Genomic DNA, 20,677 nt, shown 5'->3' with positions numbered 1-20,677 from the left:
GTATTCTAAGGAAAAATGACAAAACCATGGCTAACAACAGAAGTCAAAGCTGACATAAAAGCCAAAGAGGGGGCAAATAATAGAGCAAAAATTAGTGTGAATTAGATGAATCCCTTGTATTCAGGGATTTATCTTCAAACCTGTATGAGTATGCTGCAGTTGTTACCGACTTCATTAAGACCTATGTGGATGGATGTGTGCCTATACATTCCCAAACCAAAAGCTATGGATGAACCAGGAGATGCATTGCCTGCTGAAGGCTAGATCTGTGGCATTCTAATCTGATGACCCAGGGTGTACCAGTAAACCAGGTATGATTTGCAAAGGGCTATTTCAAGTGCAAAGCAACAATTTCGAACGAGCTCAGAGACAACATCGGATGCACGACAACTCTGGTAGGGTTTGCAAGACATTACTTCTTACAAAGTGAAACCCAATAGCATAATTGGCAGCGATGCTTCACTACCAGATGAACTCAACACCTTCTACGCACGCTTTGAAAGGGAGAATACAACTACAGCTGTGAAGATCCCTGCTGCACCTGATGACCCTGTGATCTCTGTCTCAGAGGCCAATGTTAGACTGTCTTTAAAGAGAGAGAACCCTTGCAAGGCAGAGGGTTCCGATGGAGTACCTGGTAAGGCTCTGAAAACCTGTACCAAACAACTGGCAGGAGTATTCAAGGACATTTTCAACCTCTCACTGCTATAGATGTAAGTTCCCACTTGCTTCAAAAAGGCAACAATTATACCAGTGCCTAAGAACAATAATGCGAGCTGCCTTAATGATTATCACCCAGTAGCACTCACATCTACAGTGATGAAATGCTTTGAGAAGTTGGTCATGACTAGACTGAACTCCTGCCTCAGCAAGAAGCTGGACCCATTGCAATTTGCCTATCGCCACAATAGGTCAATGGCAGATGCAATCTCAGTGGCTCTTCTCATGGCTTTAGACCAGCACAAACACCCATGTGAGGATTGGCACAGTTCAAATACCATCTACGAATTTGCTGACGATACAACCATTGTTGGTAGAATCTCAAGTGGTGACGAGAGAGCGTACAGGAGTGAAATATGCCAACTAGTGGAGTGGTGTCAAAGCAACAATCTGGCACTCAGCGTCAGTAAGATGAAAGAGCTGATTGTGGACTTCTGGAAGGGTAAGATGAAGGAACACATACCAATCATCATAGAGGGATCAGAAGTGGAGAGGGTGAGCAGTTTCATGTTCCTGGGTGTCAAGATCTCTTAGGATCTAAGCTGGTCCCAACATGTCGATGCAGTTATGAAGAAGGCAAGACCGCAACTATAGTTCATTAGGAGTCTGAAGAGATTTGGTTTATCAAGAAATACACTCAAAAACTTCTATAGATGTACTGTGGACAGCATTCTGACAGGCTGCATCACTGTCTGGTATGTGGGAGCTACTGCACAGGACTGAAAGAAGCTGCAGAGGCTTGTAAATTTAGTCTGCTCCATCTTGGGTACTAGCCTACAAAGTACCCAGGACATCTTCAAGGAGCAGTGTCTCAGAAAGGCATCGTCCATTATTAAGAACCTCCAGCACCCAGGGCATGCCCTTTTTTTGCAGTTGCCATCGCCTGAAGGCACACACTTGTTGATTCAGGAGCAGCTTCTTCCCCTCTGCCATCCGATTCCTAAATGGACATTGAACCCTTGGACACTGGCTCACTTTCTTAATATATAGTATTTCTGTTTTCTCCACAATTTGTAATCTATTCAATATTCATATACTGTAATTGTTATTTATTTATTACTATTTTATTTTGTTTTTTTTCCTTCTGTATTATGTTTTGCATTGTTCTGCTGCTGCTAAGTTAACAAATTTCACGTCACATGCAGTGATAATAAACCTGATTCTGAATTATGAGGATTCGGAAGCTTTTAAAAATCCAACAGAAGTCATGTAAAAAAGTCATTAAGAAGGTGAATATGGAATATGACTGCAAGCTAGCCAATAATAAACAAGATGCAAAAGGTTTATTCAGATACCTGAAGTGTAAAAGAGGCGAGAGTGGATATCAGACTGCTGGAAAACGATGCTGGAGGGGTAGTAATGGGGGACAATGAAATGGTGGATGAACTGAATAAGTAATTTGCTTCAGTCTTCACTGTGAAAGATACTAGCAGTATGCTGGAAGCTCCAGGTGTCGGGGGTCATGAAGTGTATGAAATTATCAATTCTAGAGAGAAGGTGCTTGGGAAACTGAAAGGTCTGAGGGTAGATAAGTCAGCTGGACCAGATCATGTATACCCCGGGGTTCTGAAAGAGGTGGCTGGAGAAATCGTGGAGGCATTAGTACTGATCTTTCAAAAATCACTAGATTCTGGAATGGGTCCAGAAGACTGGAACATTACAAATATCATTCCGCTCTTCAAGAAGGGAGAGCGGCAGTAGAAAGGAAATTATAGGTCAGTAAATCTGACTTCAGTAGTTGGTAAGATGTTGGAGCTGATTATTAATGATGAGGTCTCTGGGAACTTGAAGGTACATGATAAAATAGGATGTAGTCAAGGAGAAATCTTTCTGGACAAATCTGTTGGAATTCTTTGAAGAAGTAACAAGAAGGATAGACAAAACAGAATCAGTTGATGTTGTGTACTTGGATTTTCAGAAGGCCTTTGACAAGATGCCGCACATGAGGCTGCTTAACAAGCTGTGAATCTATGGTATTACAGGAAAGATTGTACCCTGGATAAAGCAGTAGCTGATTGGCAGGAGGCAAAGAGTGGGAATAAAGGGAGCGTTTTCTAGTTGGCTTCCAGTGACTAGTGGTGTTCCACAGGGTTTTGTGCTGTGACTGATTCTTTTACATTATATGTCGACGATTTGGGTGATGGAATTGATAGTTATGTTGCAAAGTTTGCAAACTATATGAAGATGGGTGGAGGTGCAGATAGTTTTCAGGAAGTGGAAAGGCTACAGAAGGACTTAGATTAGGAGAATGGGCAAAGAAATGTCAGATGGAATGCAGTGTTGAGAAGTATGATCATGCATATTGGTTGAAGAAATGAAAAGGTTTTTGAAGTGGAGAGAAAATACAAAATATAGAGGTGCAAACGGACTTGAGAGTCCTTGTGCAGGATTCCCTAAAGGTTAATTTGCAATTTGAAGCTGTGGTGAGGAAGGCAAATGCAATGTTAGCATTCATTTCAAGAGGACTAGAATATAAAAACAAAGAAGTAATGTTGAGGCTTCATCAAGCACTAATGAAGTACCACTTTGAGTACTGTGAACAGATTTTGGCCCCTTAGAAAGGATGTGCTTAAACTGGAGAGGATGTAAAGGAGGTTCTCAAAAATGATTCCAGGATTGAATAGCTTGTTATATGAAGAGCATTTGATAGCATTCACTGGAATTAAGAGTGAGGGGTGGCTTCATTGAAACCTGTCGAATGGTGGAAGGGCTGGGTAGAGTGGATGTGGAGAGGATGTTTCCTCTGATGGGGCGAGTCTAAGACCAGAGGACACAGCCTTAGAATAGAAGGGCATCCTTTTAGAATGGAGATGAGGAAGAATTTGTTTAACCAGGCAGTGATGAATCTGTGGAATTCTTTGCAAGAAGCAGCTGTTGAGGTCAAGTCTTTATGTATATTTAAGGCAGAGGTTAGACTATAAGACACAGGAGCAGAATTAGGCTATTCAGTTCTGCCATTCGATCAGAGCTGATCCCCAATCCCACTCAACCCTATTCACTTGCCTTCTTGCCATATTCGTTAATCGATCAGGAAATCATCAGCTTCCACCTTAAATATACCTACGGATTTGACCTCCACCACAGTCTGTGGCAGAGCATTCCACAGATTCACTTCTCTCTGGCTTAAAAAATTCCTACTTACCTCTGTGATAAAAGGTTGCCCCTCAATTTTGAGGCTGTGCCCTCATGTTCTAGATACCCCCACCATAGAAATCAACTTCTCCACATGCACTCTGTCTAGTCCTTTCAGCATTCAGTAGTTTTCAGTGAAATTTCTCACACCCCCGCCCCCCCCCCCCCACCTTTCTTCTAAAGGCCAGTGATTACCGGCCCATAGATGTCAAAAGCTCTTCGTATGTTCCTGGAATCATCATCGTGAGCTTCCTCTGGACTCTCTCCAATGACAACACATCCTTTTTGAGATATGGAGCCCAAAACTGTTGATAATACTTAGCGTGGCCTGATTAGTGTCTTATAAAGGCTCAGCATTATCTTTTTGCTTTTATGTTCTAGTCCTCTTAAAGTAAATGCCAACATTGCATTTTCCCTTCTTTACCACAGACTCAACCTGTAAATTAACCTTCTGGGAGCCTTGGATGAAGACTTCCATGTCCCTTTGCACCTCTGAAGTTTGAACCTTCTCTCCATTTAGATAATAGTCTGCACTATTGTTCCTTTTACCAAAATGCATAGTCATACATTCCCGAACACTGTATTCCATCTGCCACTTTTTTTGCCCAATCTTCCAATTTGTGTAAGTGCTGGTGCAATGGCATTGCTTCCTCAGCACTACCTACCCCTCCATCTATCTTCATATGATCCACAAACTTTGTCACAAAGCCATCAATTCCATTATCTAAATCACTGACAAACAATGTGAAAAGGCCCCCCTTATTCCCACTCGCTGCATCCTGCCTGACAGCCATTCCTCTATTCACGCCAGTATCTTTCCTGTAACACCATAGGATTTTGTCTTGTTAAGCAGCCTCATGTATGGCACCTTAGCAAATGTCTACTGAAAATCCAAGTAAATGACATCCACTGCCTCTCCTTTGTCCACCCTACTTGCTACTTCCTCAAAGAACTCGTTAACAGATTTATCGGGCAAGATTTTCCTTCACAGAAATCATGCTGACTTTGACTTATTTTATCATTAGTCTCCAAGTACCTGAAACCTCATCCTTAATAATAGACTCCAACACTTTCCCAATCACTGAGGTTAGGCTAATTGGCCTGTAATTTCCTTTCTTTTGTCTCCTTCCCTTCTTAAAGAGTGGAGTGACATTTGCAATCTTCCAGTCCTCTGGGACCATGCCAGAGTCAAGTAATTCTTGAAAGATCATGACCAGTGCATCCACTATCTCTTCAGCAACCTCTCTCAGGACTCGGGGCTGTAGTCCATCTGGTCCAGCTGACTTACTCAGATTCAGATTCAGTTTATTGTCATTTATAAACCACGATATACAATGCAGTTAAAAAATGAGACAACATTCTCTGGAATGATATCGTGAAAAAGCACAAAACAGACCACACAAGAAAAACCACATAACGTTTGGTAATCCCCAGTCCAGAGTCCGGAGAGGCTGCTGCGTATCGATATCGCGCTACCGTCTTAGCACGTTCCCCGGAAAGGAACTACAAACCCATCAGACAAACCTAAAGCTACAAGACCTACACAAAACCACATAGATTACATATAGTTATAGTTAACATATAGTTTCAACAGTGCAGACAAAACCATAATTGATAAAAAACTAACTGACAATGACCACATAATTATAACACATAGTTTCAACAGTGCAAAGCAATACCATAATCTGATAAAGAGCAGTCCATGACACGGTTTAAAAGAAAGTCTCAAAAGTCCCGATAGCCTTTCATCTCACGCAGACGGTAGAAGGAAGAAAAGCTTCCTGCCATGAACCTCCAGCGCCGCAGCTTGCCGATACAGCACTTTAGGAGCTCCGACCACAGCCAACTCTGAGCCTGTCCGAAAACTTCAAGCCTCCAACCAGCATTGAGCACCATCTCTGCCAAGCGCTTTGACCCCGGCCAAGCAACAGGCAAAGCCGAAGTTTCAGGGCCTTCCTCCCTGTGATTTTTCCGATCGCACAGCGGCAGCAAAACAGGCATTTCAAAAGCTCCACCAGATGTTCCTCCGTGCTTCACACGTCCGTCTCCATCAAATCAGGATTGTACATGGCCCCTACTTACAGATAACAGATAGTCATTCCTGGAGTGGCCACTGCGCGCTGTGTGGCGCCGCCATCTTGCACCTTAAGACCTTTGAATTTGCCTAGCACCTTTTCCTTTGTAAATGCAATATCACTCACAGACCCCTGGCACACTGCTAGTGTCTTTCACAGTGAAGACTAACGCAAAGTACTCATTAAGTTCATCTGCCATGTCTTTGTCCCCATTACTACCTCACTAACATCATTTTCCAGGGGTCCAATATCAATTCTCACCTCCCCTTTTGCTTTTTATATAACAGAAAAAAACTTAGTTTCCTGTTTTATATTAATGGTTAGTTTGCCCTCATATTTCATCTTTTCCCTTGTAGCTTTTTTAGTTGCCTTTTGTCGTCAAACTTTTAAGATCCACTCATCCAACTTCCCACTCACTTTTGCTACCTTTTATGCCCCTTTCTTTGGCTTTTGTGCAGTTCTTAACTTACCTTGTCAGCCACAGTTGCCTCCCCCTGCCATTTGAGAACAACTATTTCTGTGGGACATATCTATCCTATGCCTTGTAAACTATTCCCAGAAACTTCTGCCATCTTTGCTCTGCCCATCCCTGCCAGTATCCTGCAATCCACCTGGACAAGCTCCTCTCTCATGCATCTGTAGTTCCCTTTATTCCATTGCGATACTGATACATGCTTCTCCTTCTCAAATTGCAATATGAATTCAATCATATTATGATCACTGCTTTCTAAGAGTTTCTTTACTCTTAGCTTTCTGATAAGATCTGGGTTACTACACAACATCCAATCTAAGATGGCCTTTCCCTGAGTAGGCTCAAACACAAGCTGCTCTTAAGAAGCCATCTTGTAGGCATTCAACTAATTCCCTCTCTTGCGAGCCTATGCCAACCTGATTTTTTTCCAATTCCCTTTCATATTGAAGTCCCCCATTGCAATTGTGACATTACCCTTATTTCATGCCTATTTATGATTCCCATAATGGTTTTTATTACCCTTGCTGTTTCTTAACTCCACCCACAAAGATTCAACATTCTCTGACCCTAGGTCACCTCTTTCTAAAGATGTAATTCTGTCTGTTAGCAATAAAACCACACCACCGCCTGTGCCTTCCTGCCTGGCTGCCCTTTCGATATAAAGTATATCCTTTGATGTTAAGCTCTCAATTATGGCCTTCTTTCAGCGATGACTCAGTGATGCCCAGAGATTTATATCAACCAATCTCTAATTGTGCCATGAGTTCATCCACCTTATTCCAAATGCTATGTGCACTTAAATTCAGCACTTTCAATCCTGCATTCTTTGCCCTTTTGATTTTTGCCTGTGTTACAATTTAACTCTTTGCTCTGTCTGCATTTGTGCCATTGATTAATGGCTTGTCCTTCCTTACATTCATATTACATCCATCATTTACTTGTAAGCCTCTGACTTATCCTCAGCTCTATCATACTGGTTCCCATCCCCCTGCCATTTTACTTTAAACAACTCTCAGCAAGTTGATAGATTGTTGATTGGTCTGGGGATGAAGGGATATGGGGAGAAGGCAGGAGATTGGGGCTGAGAGGAAAATTGAATCAGCCATGAAGAAGTGGTGAAGCAGACTTGATGATCTAAATGACCAAATTCTGCTCTTTATGGTCTTGTGTTCATAGTTCTCTCAAAGTTGCAGTGTTAGTCAGTTGCAGGATCATTAAGAAGGCATATGATGTGTTGGCCTTCATTAGTTGAGGGATTGAGTTTAAGAGCCACAAGGTAAAGTTGCAGTTCTATAAAATCCTGGATAGACCATACTTGGAATATTGTGTTTAGTTCTAGTCACCTCATTAAAGGAAGGATGTGGAGTTTTTAAAGAGGGTGCTGAGGAGATTTGGAATTTTCTATTTGGAACAAAGGAGGGTGAAAAACATTCTTCCTTGGGACAGAAATGGTTAATATGAGAGGGTATAATTTTATGGTGATTGGGGGGAAGAATCTCAGAGATGGGTTTTTTTTTTCCAGAGTGGTAAGTGTGTGGAACCCGCTGTTGGGAATAGATACAGATACCTTAGGGACATGTAAGAGACTTTTGGATAGGCACGTGGATGAAAGAAAAAAATGGAGGGCTACATGGGAGGGAAGGGTTAAATTGATCTTAGTGTAGGTTAAATAGTTGGCACAACATCGTGGGCCAAGTGGCCTGTACAGTGTTCCATGTTATAAGTAAATATGAGGGAATCTGATACCGTATGTTGTTCAGAATTTGGTTCAACGGTTTAAAGAAGTTTTGATAGATACATGGACGGGGAGGGGTATGGAGGGATATGGTTCAGGAGCCATAGGACCAGGCAGAATAACAGAGAGCAAGGATTAAGTAGTCCAAAGGGCCTATGCGGACTCTAATTTACAATTTGGGATGAGTGTGCAGAAAGGTGATAACTGGAGTTGTGAAGAATTGTCCCTGCATCACCATGGCAACAGTCGGCAATACAAACGTCAGGTGATTTGCACAAGTGCCTTTGGAAGGAGGAGGATTTTATTTCTGTTTTGATGAACTAAGTTGCAGTCATCTGCTTCAGGGCGCTGGAAGTGGTTCAATGGGAACTTTGTAAAGAGATTCGATATTAAAGAGAAAACTGACAAAGCGACATTGATTCAAGATCCAAGATTGTTCAATGTCATTTCCAGTAAAGGAGAATGAAATAATTGTTCCTCTGGATTCGATGCAGCTCAAAAAAAAACAATAAGATAACACAATAATAAATGCAGTAAACAAATACATAAGATAGCTTATATGCGTAGATTAATGCTAGGCTGTCCATAAGGTGACTGATATGAAATAATAAAATAGTGGTGGATTTAGTGGGTAAAGGTGTTGTTCGGCCTTACTGCTTGGGGAAAGTAACTGTTTCTTGAGTCTGGTGCCCCTGGCATGTATGCTGCTTAGCCTCCTCCCTGATGTGAGTGGGATACACGTCAATCCATGAGTAGGGTGGGTGGGATCCTTCATGATGTTATTGGCCCTTTTCCAGCATCTTGCTGTATATGTGTCCGTGATTGTTGAGAATGTGCAGGTTCAACTAGATTAATTGGATTCCTTTGTAAGAGCAACACACACAAACTACTGGAGGAACTCAACAGGTCAGGCAGCATCTATGGAGCAGAATAAGCAGTTGAGGTTTCAGGCCAGAACCCTTTACTAGGACTAGAAAGGAAGGAGAAAGAAGCTGGAGTAAGGAGCTCCTCATATGCTCCATCCTGTCTTGCCCCATGAGGTTTTTGTTTCAGTGAAAGCACCTTGGCGTTTTCTGAGATTTCAGTGACCATGAGGCACATTCTCTGCAATCTCAGCACCTCCAAGTCGATTGTGTTCTCTTGTTGAGAAAGGGATGATGGCTGTCATAGGACAGAATTGAAATTAGTCCAGCATAATAACAGGCTTTTTGGCCTAACTATGCTGAACATTTTGCCAAGTGAAACTAATTGAATCTGCTGCCACATGGTCTATATGTGCATCGTGTTCTGGACACTCACCACCCCTTCTGTGGTGGGAGAAACATGTATTCAAGTTTATTGTCATCTGATTGTACATGTATACAGCTGAAGGAAATAACATTCCTTGAGACTATGATGGAGCTACCAAAAAATATATTACACACAGCACATAAATGCAAAATATAACCACAAATAAGTAAATTATAATTCAAAATGCACGTTCAACAGTACAGTAAACCGTATGATGTCGTGTGGGTTGACCACAGTAGTGGGAGGGTATTTATTAGTCTCATTGCCTGAGGAAAGAAGCTGCTACCCTTTCTGGCAGTCCTCATCCTGATGCTCATGACTGTAGTGAATACAAGAGATTGTGGGGTGGTGGGTAGGGAGCCTCAACAGTACTTTGGGGCTCTTTGTATATAATGCATGAGGTAAAGGTCACAAATGGGAGAGAAGGTTTTATACTCTCCTCTGTAGGGTCTTGTATGAGATATTGCCCCACACATCTCTTAAACTTCCTCCTCCTCACTTTAAAAATATAACGCCAATGTATTTGATACTTCTACTCTGTGGAAAAAATCCATGACCATCTATGCCTCTGCCTCCGATAACTTTATGCACTGCTCCTCAGCCTCTGGTGCTCCAGAGTAAACAATTCAAGTTTGTCTAACCTCTCCTTAAATCTCATATTCTCTAATCCAGGCAGTATCCTGGCAAACCTTTTGTGCAACCCTCTCCAAAGCCTCCGCTTCCTTTGAGCAACCAGAACTGCACATAATATTCCAAATGTGATTTTGTCAGAGTGTTCGACAGCTGCAACTTCACTTGCCATCTTTTATACTCAGTTCCTAGACTGACTGAAGTTATTTTGTTTTATGCCTTCTTGCTACCATGTCTACACTAACCTGCGGCTGTAGACCTGCACCCCAAGTTCCCTAAGAGGTTCTCAGGGTACTGCTACTTACAGTATTCTTTCCTCTTGTATTTAGCCTCCTAAACATGCAGCACCAAATTAAATTCCAAATGCTATTTCTCCATCCATTTTTTCAACTGATCTACAGTGTGTCCTGCTGTATCACAATGCAATACAGTCACTTTGGCCCATGATGTTGTGCCGACCCTTTAACCTACTCTAAGATCAATGTAACTCTTCCCTCCCACAAAGCACTTCCATTATTCTTTCATCCATATGCCTACGATTCTCTTAAATGTTCTCATTTTCTCAGTTTTATTGCTTATTTTTTTTTTCTTTCAGTATCTGCACAAATTTTTGTCTTTTGCACACTAATTATCCACACTGTTGAAGCAGTTTTTCATTGATTCTGTTATGGTTATGATTTATTATGTCTGTAAGAAAATAAATTTCAGGGTTGTTTATGATGACGTATATATATTTTGATAATAAATTTACTTTGAACTTTGAAATGTCCCTAATGTATATGCCTCCACCAACACTCCTGGCAGGGTATTCCATGTACCATCCCCACTCTCTGTGAAGAAAAGCTATTTCTGACATCCCCACCCCCCATATATTCTTCCAATCACCTTAAAATTTTCCCTCCCTCATATTAGCCATTTCTGTCCTGTGGAGAAGGTCTCCAACTGTCCGCTTTATCTATGCCTCTTATAATCATCTGGGTGAAGGCTCTCAGCTTAAAATGACAACTGTTTATTCCTGTCCATGAATGCTGCCTGACCTGCTGAGAACCTTCAGCATTTTGTGTGTAAATTTAGATTTCCAAATCTGCAGAATCTCCTGTGTTGATCAACTTATTCACCTCTTTTAACACTCTTCCTCAGTATCCACTATTCTACTAATATTTGTATAATCTGCAAAGGTTGTCATTTAATTGTTGTTTCCTATGGTGGGGGAGCCTAGGACCAGAGGGCACAGCCTCACAGTACAAGTATGTCCCTTTAAAACAGATGAGGAGGAATTTCTTTCACCGGAGGGCAGTGAATCTGTGGAATTTATTGTTATAGACAGCTGTGGAGGCCCAGTCATTGTGTATATTTAAAGCAGAAGTTGACAGGTTTTTAATTAGTAAGTACATCAAAGGTTACGGGGAGAAGGCAGGAAAATGGGATTGGGAGGGATAATAAATCAGCCATGGTGGAGCAGACTCAGTGGGCTGAATGGCCTAATTCTACTCCTATATTTTAAGGTCTTATGATAGTTCTTTGCACAGTGTGTGATGCGTGTGTGGAACGTGCTGCTGGGGCGGTGGTACAGGCAGATACATTAGGGACATTGAAGAGATTCTTAAGGTAGCACAGGTTGAAAAAGTGGAAGATTAGTTGGGAGGGAAGGGTTAGATTAATTTTGGAGTACGGTAAAAGGGTCTGTACTCAGTTTGAGGGATGATGTTCAGTCAGAAAATGCACACAGTAATAATTTTACACTCCTACATGGCAGCTAAGTTTAAATTTAATTAAATAAATCAAGAATCAATGGTTGTCACAACATTGTTATTTAAAAAAAAAGTCATTTACTTCACTATGTAATATAATTGTTCCTGCCCATTCTGGTCTATGTACCTACCAAACCGGTTGACTCTTAAGAGTCTTGTTGAATTAAGGATGGATTAAAAATGCCAGGATTTCTAACTAAATCCACACCCTGGAAATTACTGTGGCTTTAAAGTGAAAACTATTGAATTCTGAGAGGACTTCGATGAGGTGCAAAGCTTCCAGAGGGTGCATTCTCACTTGGCTAAGGTTCACTGAGATAGAGAGGAGCCCTGCACGAACAAGAGTCTGTGACTGCAGCATTGGGCACACCCTTGCACTCTGAGTGCCTTGGGAACTGAGGAAGGAGCTGTTCCCCAAAGCTTATGCAGCTGAGAGAGCCAGCTTTTGCTCGTATTCCGTCAGATCTTTTCTCAGGTAGATATAAAGAGTACCACAGCACAGTCAAAAGATCAGCAGAGTTATTGTTCATGACATAGATCCAGGGTCATTATCACTACAAAACAAAAGATCTCCAGGTACTGATAGACCCAGGGGCATGCTGTGTGCTGGTATTGGAATTGGACCCAAGGCCTTTATTTATTTATTTATTTATTGAGATACAACACGGTGTCGGCCTTTCTGGCCCTTTGAGCTGTGCTGCCCAGCAATCACTGGATTTAATTTGAGCCGAATCACAGGACGTTTTACAGTGACTAATTAATCTATTAACTGGTACGCCTTTTGACCATGGGAAGAAACTGGAGCACCGAGAAGAAACCCATGTGGACATGGGAATAACCTTATAAACTTCCTTACAGGCGGCGGTGAGAACTGAATCTGGATCCTTGGTACTGTAAAGCTAACCACTATGCTACTGTGCTGCCCATACCGTTAGACGTAGGAGCGGAATTAGGCCATTCGGCCCATCAAGTCTGCTCTGCATTTCTATCATGGCTGATTCATTATCCCTCTCAACCCCATTCTCTTGCCTTCTCCCCATATCCTTTGACACTCTGACTAATCAAAAAACTGCTTTAAATATAGCTGATGAGTTGGGTGTAATTGTGGCTATGAATTCTTCAGCGGAGCTCCTTCCACACACACTAACCGTGGCTGTGTTCTGTTTCTATTGCCACCTCCACCTGACTCCCACTTTAGGTTTGAATGAACTGATAACGGTGGTGAAAAAAGCCGTACAGAACGTCATTGGAAGGTAAATATTATGGTACTTGCCAATGTTCTCTGCTGACTGTGTCAGTAATAGTTTATAACAGCATGAGGGGTTTGGACAATCATTGTCTTTTCCATAAGGTTGGGGACTCCAGAACTAGAGGTCACTAATACAAGATAAGTGAGTGGGGAAGGCATCGTCCTCTCCTATCAGATTCCTCCATCTTCAGCCCTTTGCTGCATCCACTATCATCTCCTAGATTCTCACCCCCCCCACCTCTCACTCACCCACCTTCCGCCTATCACCTGCCAGCTTATGTTCCTCCCCCCTCCCGATCCTTTTTGTTCTGGCTTCTGCCCCCTTGATTCCTTAAAGTTGTCATAGCTTCTACCTATTAAATGCTCCCAATGGCATGCATCACAAACAGCCTGTGACAACCAAGTCCAGCTCCTGGCCTTCACGTGTGGCTTAGGTACTAAGCCCGATGGAACCGTTTCTACTGACAGGAGAAGGGGCGAAGTTGGGTTACTGAGGCCTTAAAAGCACTCGCTTTGAGCAGATGGGCTTGTTAGCCGTGGTTGGCAGCTCATCTAGGAGAAGGAAAACTCCGATCTCAAACCCACCGCCTTGCGGCTCATGGGGAGGTAAGCCTCGAGGAAAAGTCTGGTGCTGGAGCTTGTAAGGTAGTCCTTTATTGAGTTCAACACTGACCGGCAATTCCTGCGGCACTGCTGGTGTCAAACTCTCAGTCTCTGCCCTTCCTTTGGACTCATCAGCTACTTGGAGGGGGAGAGCCTGCTACATAAGCAACATCTTGCTCTCCATATTGTATGGCCCTGGCTTGTGTACCATGTAGACATCCATAATCAACCCCAAACTCTATCTGTTCCCTTCCTTCCCAGCTCTGATGGGAGATCTCTGTCTGAAGTCAGCTGCCTGTTCCCCTCCACTGATGCTGCCTGACCTGCTGAGTTCCTCCACTAGCTCAATCATTTTGCCTGGGGTTGAGTGGTGAGCTACAATCGCAGTTAGAGTCCCACGTTCATTGGCTTTGTTATGCTGTGTGATGCCATGCAGTGGCTAACGGCCAGTCCATTTCCCCGCAGTTTGTCACTGAAGCAAAGCGTGTCGATCCAGGAACTGGAAAGATACCTGGGTGAAATCCGGCAGCAGGTGGAACAGCCCAGTAACCCCGGCCATTCAGAGGTGACCAAGTCGGCGCTCTGTTGGTATCTCATCCCTGACGAGGAAGCTGCCTTATCCTCTCAGGTAAGAGTGACCCTGCAAACAAGTCTGTTCGGCAATTCTGCATCAATTATACCGGAACTGCTTTCAGATTCAGGCTCATTTATTTATCAAAACTTGCAGTGAAATACATCCTCTACATTAACTGACGCAACCTAAGGATGTGGTGGGGGCAATTGGCTAGTATTGCCCCACATTCCGGCACCATGCCCACACTGCTCAGCAGAACAACACGAGCAACAGCAGTAAAGGTTAGCTTTATTTGTCACATGCACATCGAAACATACAGTGAAATGCGTTGTTTGTATCAAACATCCAACACAGTCTGAACATTGTGCTGGGGGCAGCCCACAGGTGTCGCTGTGCTTCTGGCGCCAACATTGCATGCCCACAACTTTCTAACCCTAGCCCAGATGTCTTTGAAACGTGGAAGGAAACCAGAGCATCCAGAGGAAGCTCGCAGGGTAACAGGGAGAACATACAAACTCCTTACAGCCAGCACTATAAAACATCACACTAACCACTAAGCTACTGTGCCACCCTATATCCCCTACTATCCTGTCTCTATGTTTTCCCCTCTTCCCCCACCACGTCCAATCCTAAAATGAGGCTTTCCACTCCAGGACATCTGAAATATCCTCACTTTAGAGCCCACATCACTCCCATTTCTTTTATTTCAGGGTATTCAGATCTCACCCAACTCAAACTCCATGCAGAACACTTTGTCCTCACCTTCTATCCTACCAGAATCAGGTTTAATATTACCGCCGTATGTCATTAAATTTGTTGTCTTTGCGGCAGCAGTACAGAGCAATACATAATAGAGGGGGGAATAAAATGTGAACACACACACGCACACGCAGTTAAGTAAGTATTGCAAAAAATAGAAATAAAAAAGGTAGTGAGATAGTGTTCATGGTTTCAAAGTCGATTCTGAAATCTGATAGCAGAGAGAGAAGAAGCTGTTCCTGAATTGTTGAGTGTGTGCCTTCAGGCTCCTGTACCTCCTTCCTGATGGTAGCAGTGAGAACAGGATCTGACCTGGTGATGGGCGGGGTGTCCTTAATGATGGTTCATCACCAGCATCTGCATCATAAGAGATCAGAGCAGAACTAGACCATTCAGCCCATCAAGTCAGCTCTGCCTTTCCATCATGGCTGACTTGTTATCCCTCTAAATCCCACAAAACCTCCAGCTATCTACCTTTAACTTTTGATGCTCTTTCTAATTAAGAACCTATCAACCTTCTCTTTAAGTATACCTAAGGACTTGGCCTCAGTAGTCATCTTTGGTAATGAATTCTACAGACTTACCACTCTCTTGCTAAAGAAATCCTTCCTTATCTGTGTTAGAAACATAGAAAACATAGAAAATCTATGGCACAATACAGGCCCTTTGCCCCACAAAGTTGTGCCGAACATGCACAACTTAAAGAAATTACCTTAGAAATTACTAGGTTTACCTATAGCCCTCTATTTTTCTAAGCTCCATGTACCTATCCAAAAGTCTCTTAAAAGACCCTATTGTATCCTCCACCTCCGTTGCTAGCAGCCCATTCCACGCACTCTGAGTAAAAAACTTACCCCTGACATCTCCTCTGTACCTACTACCCAGCACCTTAAACCTGTGTCCTCTTGTGGCAACCATTTCAGCCCTGGGAAAAAGCTTCTGACTATCCACACGATCAATGCCTGTGTTCTAAAGGAATACCCTTCTATTCTGAGGTTATGCATTCTGGTCCTGGGCTCTCCCTTTATAGGAAACATCCTCTCCATGTCCACTCTATATAAGCCTTTTAATATTTGATAGGTGTCAATGAGATCTCACCTTCATTCTTCTAAAATCCTGTCATTCCCGAGATTGTTCTTGCGAACAATCATCCTTTATTATTTCTGTAGTTATAAAGGATCGCACTGCCAGTCACATCTTCCTGTCTCCACCCATTCCTACCTTCCACTGGGACGCCCTGGTTCACACATCTCTCCCTGCCACCTGGCACTTACTGCGCCATCTCCTCCTTCACCACCATCTAGGGACCTAAGTGACCCTTCCAGGCAGGCGAAAGTTAATATGCATCTCCTCCCACCTTGTCTACTGTATTTGTGATGTGGTCTCCTCTACATCAGCAAGACCAAGTGTATACTAGACGATCATTTTACAGAATACCTCTTCTCTGTCTCCACTGGCTATCATGACCTCTCAGCTGCACACTATTCCAACCCGCTTCCGTCAGCCTCAAAATCACTGTCAGGTTTTGTACCACAGGCATTTGTCGTGAAATTTGTTGCTTTCCGTCAGCAGTTCGTTGCAATACTTAATTTTAAAAAACTATAAATTATAATAAATATATATTAAAAAGTAAAATTAAATAAGTCATGAAAAAAGAGAGCAAAGAACAGTAGTGAGGCAGCGTTCATAGCTTTATTGTCCATTCAGAAATCTGATGTTGGAAGGAAGAAGCTTTTCCTGATGCGTTGAGTGTGTGTCTTCAGGCTCCTATACTACCTCCTTGATGGTAGCAATGAGAAAAGGGCTTTTCCTGGGTGATGGGGGCCCTTCTGGATGGATGGATGCCACCTTCCTGAAACTTCACCTTTTGAAGATGTCCTAAATGCTGGAAAGGCCAGTGCCCATGGTGAAGCTGGCTGAGTTTACAACATTTTTGCAGCGTTTTTCCCAACCCTCTGCAGTGGCCCCTCCATACCAGGCCAGTCAGAATAATCTCCACTTTACCTCTGTATAAATTTACAAGAGCCTGTTGGTTCCATCTACACACTAGCTAGTTTTTCTGTCACCCGAGCACAATCTCCCCATCATTCCTCTGTCATCTGGTTCCACTTACCACCTTCCTTATCATATTCCAGCACCTATCCATTTATTAAATTCCAGATTTTCTCTGCCCTCCCTTCCCCTCCAAGCTGCATCTGCTCTTTTCTTCTCGAGATCAAGATCAGCATTCTTTGTCACGTGTACATCAAAGTGTTGAAACATGCAGCGAAACGTGTCATTTCACACCAGGTCAAATTGTGCTTAGCAGCCCCCAAGTGTCGCTGTGTTTCCATTGTACCATTAATCAGATAGAGAGATAAAGAGAATTCTAGAGATACGGAGTCACACTGGCAGTGATTAATGCGAATATACAAACTCCTTACAGGCGGTGGCGGCAATCGAACCCTGATCAGTGGTCACTGGTGCTGTAAAGCAATTGTATTAACTGCTACTCTCGGCCCTACTGTATCCTAACTCCACCCTCCCCTCTCCCACATGGATTCAACTGCCCACTCTCTCCCTCCTCGTTTGTTGTTATCACCTGCCAGCCTCTTGTCTCGCCCTTTCCCCTCACCTTTTTATATCTTCCCTCTGCAGCCCTCCCTCCCACTGCAGTCTCAACCCAAAATATCAACCGTCCATCTACCTCAGAGACCAGCTGAGTTGCTCCAGCAATGTTTTTTGCACAGTAAACTAAAGAGTATAATTTTTCATATATGACTTATTACTGCAACTTCTAATTCTAGATTTTCTTTCTACAGGCTTGTGGCTTGACCAGTAAAGATTTAACTACTCTCAGACTTATTAATGAAACAAGGGATATGTTGGAAAGGTCTGTATTCTGGAATTCTGAGGGTAACTGCTTGGGTTTTTAGTCTTGTAGTACATATGGCCTTAGGAGTCATGATTGAGCGTCTCTGCTTGAAACGTCAACTGTTTATTCCTCTCCATAGATGCTGCCTGACCTGCTGAGTTCCTCCATCATTTTATGGGTGTTGGTGTGGCCTTAGGAAGTTGCTGCACCTGTCCTGGATTTGGAGGGCCATACCCAAAGTATTGAAACAGAATCAGGTTTATAATCAAAGTCAATTTAATATCAGAGTATGAATCATCGTCATCCTCATCATTATGTGTCATATCATATGACGTAGGTGATCACGGATCATGATTGTTCTTGGCAAAGTTTTTTGACAGGTTTGCCATTGCCTTCTTCGGGGCAGTGTCTACAAGACGGGTGACCCCAGCCATAATTAATACCCTTGAAAGGTTGTCTGCCTGGTGTCAGTGGTCACATGACCAGGACTTGTGATATGCACCGGCTACTCATACGACCATCTACCACCTGCTCCCATGGCTTCACATGCCCTTGATCAGGGGGCTAAGCAGGTGCTACACCTTGCCCGAGGGTGACCTGCAAGCTAGCGGAGGAAAGGAGCACCTTACACCTCCGTTGGCAGAGATGTATCTCCATCCAGTCACCCAAGAGTACATAAAAAATGAATCTCGTGATTGTATATGGTAATATATAGAGAATATGTATTAACTCCCACTACCATGAAAGTCATCATCTTTCAGACATTTGCAGGAAAATAAAGAAATTCAGTAAGTAACGACTGACTATGTATTGCTAGCTGATTTAGAGAGGCTAATAAGACAAACTTAGACAACCACAATCTGGCAGAGGAACTCAGCGAACTGAGCAGCATCTGTAATAGGAAAATAATTGTCATATTTTCTGCATATGGTCTTGATCTGAAACGTCATCAGTACCTTTCCTTGCACAGACACTACTCAACACTCAACCTGCTGAGTTCCACTAGCATTTTGTGACTTGCTTCAGATTTCAGCATCTGCAGAATCTCTTGGGCCTTTAAATTTGACAGCATTCAGGTTGTTGCGCCAATAGCATAATAAAGCCGTTGCACCATTAAGGAGAGAGAGAGATGGAGGGAATTCCAGAGATAAGAAAGCACATTGGCATTGATTAAATGAGGTATCAGTTAAGGGAATGGAAACCTGGAGATGTTAAAGATTAAAGTAAGTTTATTTTTGAACTGTGTGTGTGTTACCATGGGCTACCTTCAGGCAGTTACAGGAGAAATAAAGAATACAATAGCATTTACGAAAAACTATACATTAAGACAGACAAACAACTAATGTGTAAGAGAAGACCCCTTAATAGCCACCAGGACATTGAGGACCAGATATGTAATCAGATTAAGGAAATATGCAAAACTATTAGGGTTGTTCTCATAGGGGATTTCAATTTCCCTAATATAAACTGGATCCTTCTTAGTGTAAGAGGTTTAGATGGGGCTGAATTTGTTAAGTTTATCCATAAAGGCTTAAATCAATAGGTGGATGGTTCAACAAGAGGAGAGGCCGTACGCCCTGGTGTAGGGCAATGAGCCTGGCCAGTTGACCGACCTTTCAGTGGGTGAACAGTTAGTGAACATAGAAAACCTACAGCACAATACAGGCCCTTCAACCCACAAAGCTGTGCCGAACATGTCCCTACCTTAGAACTACCTAGGCTTTACCCATTGCCCTCTATTTTTCTAAGCTCCATGTAGCCATCCAGGAGTCTCTTAAAAGACCCTATTATTTCCGCCTCCACCACCGCCGCCAACAGCCCATTCCACTCACTCACCACTTCGCATTAAAAAAACTTAGCCCTGACATCTCCTCTGTACCTACTTCCAAGCACCTTAAAACTATATCCTCTTGTGCTAGCCATTTCTGCCCTGGGAAGAAGCCTCTGATCAATGCCTCTCATTATCTTGAACACCTCTATCAAGTCACCTCTCATATTCTGTCGCTCCAAGGAGTAAAGGCCGAGTTCACTCAACCTATTCTTATAAGGTGTGCTCCCAAATCCAGGCAACATCCTTGTAAATCTCCTTTGCACCCTTTCTATGGTTTCCACATCCTTCCTGTAGTGAGGCGACCAGAACTGAGCACAGTACTCCAAGTGGGGTCTGACCAGGGTCCTATATAGCTGCAATATTACCTCTCGGCTTCTAAACTCAAACCCACGATTGATGAAGGTCAATGAACCGAATGCTGTCTTAACCAAAGAGTCAACCTGCGTAGCAGCTTTGAGTGTCACATTTCCTTAACTTCCAAGATAGCTATCGATAAGGATAGGCATATTCCTTGTGGGAAAGTTTTTAATTGGAGTAGGGTAAATTACGAGGGCATTAGGCAGGAACTAGGAAGCGTTAATTGTGAACACCTTTTCTCTGGCAAGTCCACGTCAGACATGTGGAGGGTGTTTAAAAATCAAATGCACAAAATAAAGGACAGGTAAGTTCCTGTGAGTAGGAAGGACGGGAATGGAAAGATAAGAGATGAAAGATAAGAATGAGAAAGATAAGAATGGAAGATAAGGGATTAGACAAGATAGAGGCAGGAAATACGTTCCAGATGCTGGGAGAGTCCAGTACCAGAGGGCATGGTTTGAGAATAAGGGGTAGGTCATTTAGGACAGAGTTAAGGAAAAACTTCTTCTCCCAGACAGTTGTGGGGGTCTGGAATGCACTGCCTCGGAAGGTAGTGGAGGCCAATTCTCTGGATGCTTTCAAGAAGGAGCTAGATAGATATCTTATGGATAGGGGAATCAAGGGATATGGGGACAAGGCAGGAAC

At 43.0% G+C, this 20,677-nt stretch overlaps 1 protein-coding gene across 1 annotated transcript in view; it reads left to right on the top strand.

Annotated features, from left to right (window-relative positions):
* Positions 1–20,677, top strand: part of pex3 (peroxisomal biogenesis factor 3) — a 56,725-nt gene that overhangs the window by 26,955 nt on the left and 9,093 nt on the right. Inside the window, exons 7-9 of the mRNA XM_059985529.1 lie at positions 13,004–13,058; positions 14,123–14,285; positions 17,792–17,862. Coding sequence (XP_059841512.1) covers positions 13,004–13,058; positions 14,123–14,285; positions 17,792–17,862 — 289 coding nt within the window. The remainder of the gene's footprint in view (positions 1–13,003; positions 13,059–14,122; positions 14,286–17,791; positions 17,863–20,677) is intronic.

Source organism: Hypanus sabinus, chromosome 12 (assembly GCF_030144855.1).
Source record: "Hypanus sabinus isolate sHypSab1 chromosome 12, sHypSab1.hap1, whole genome shotgun sequence".
Taxonomy (NCBI): Eukaryota; Metazoa; Chordata; class Chondrichthyes; order Myliobatiformes; family Dasyatidae; genus Hypanus; species Hypanus sabinus.
This window is presented reverse-complemented; position numbering and strand designations above follow the sequence as displayed.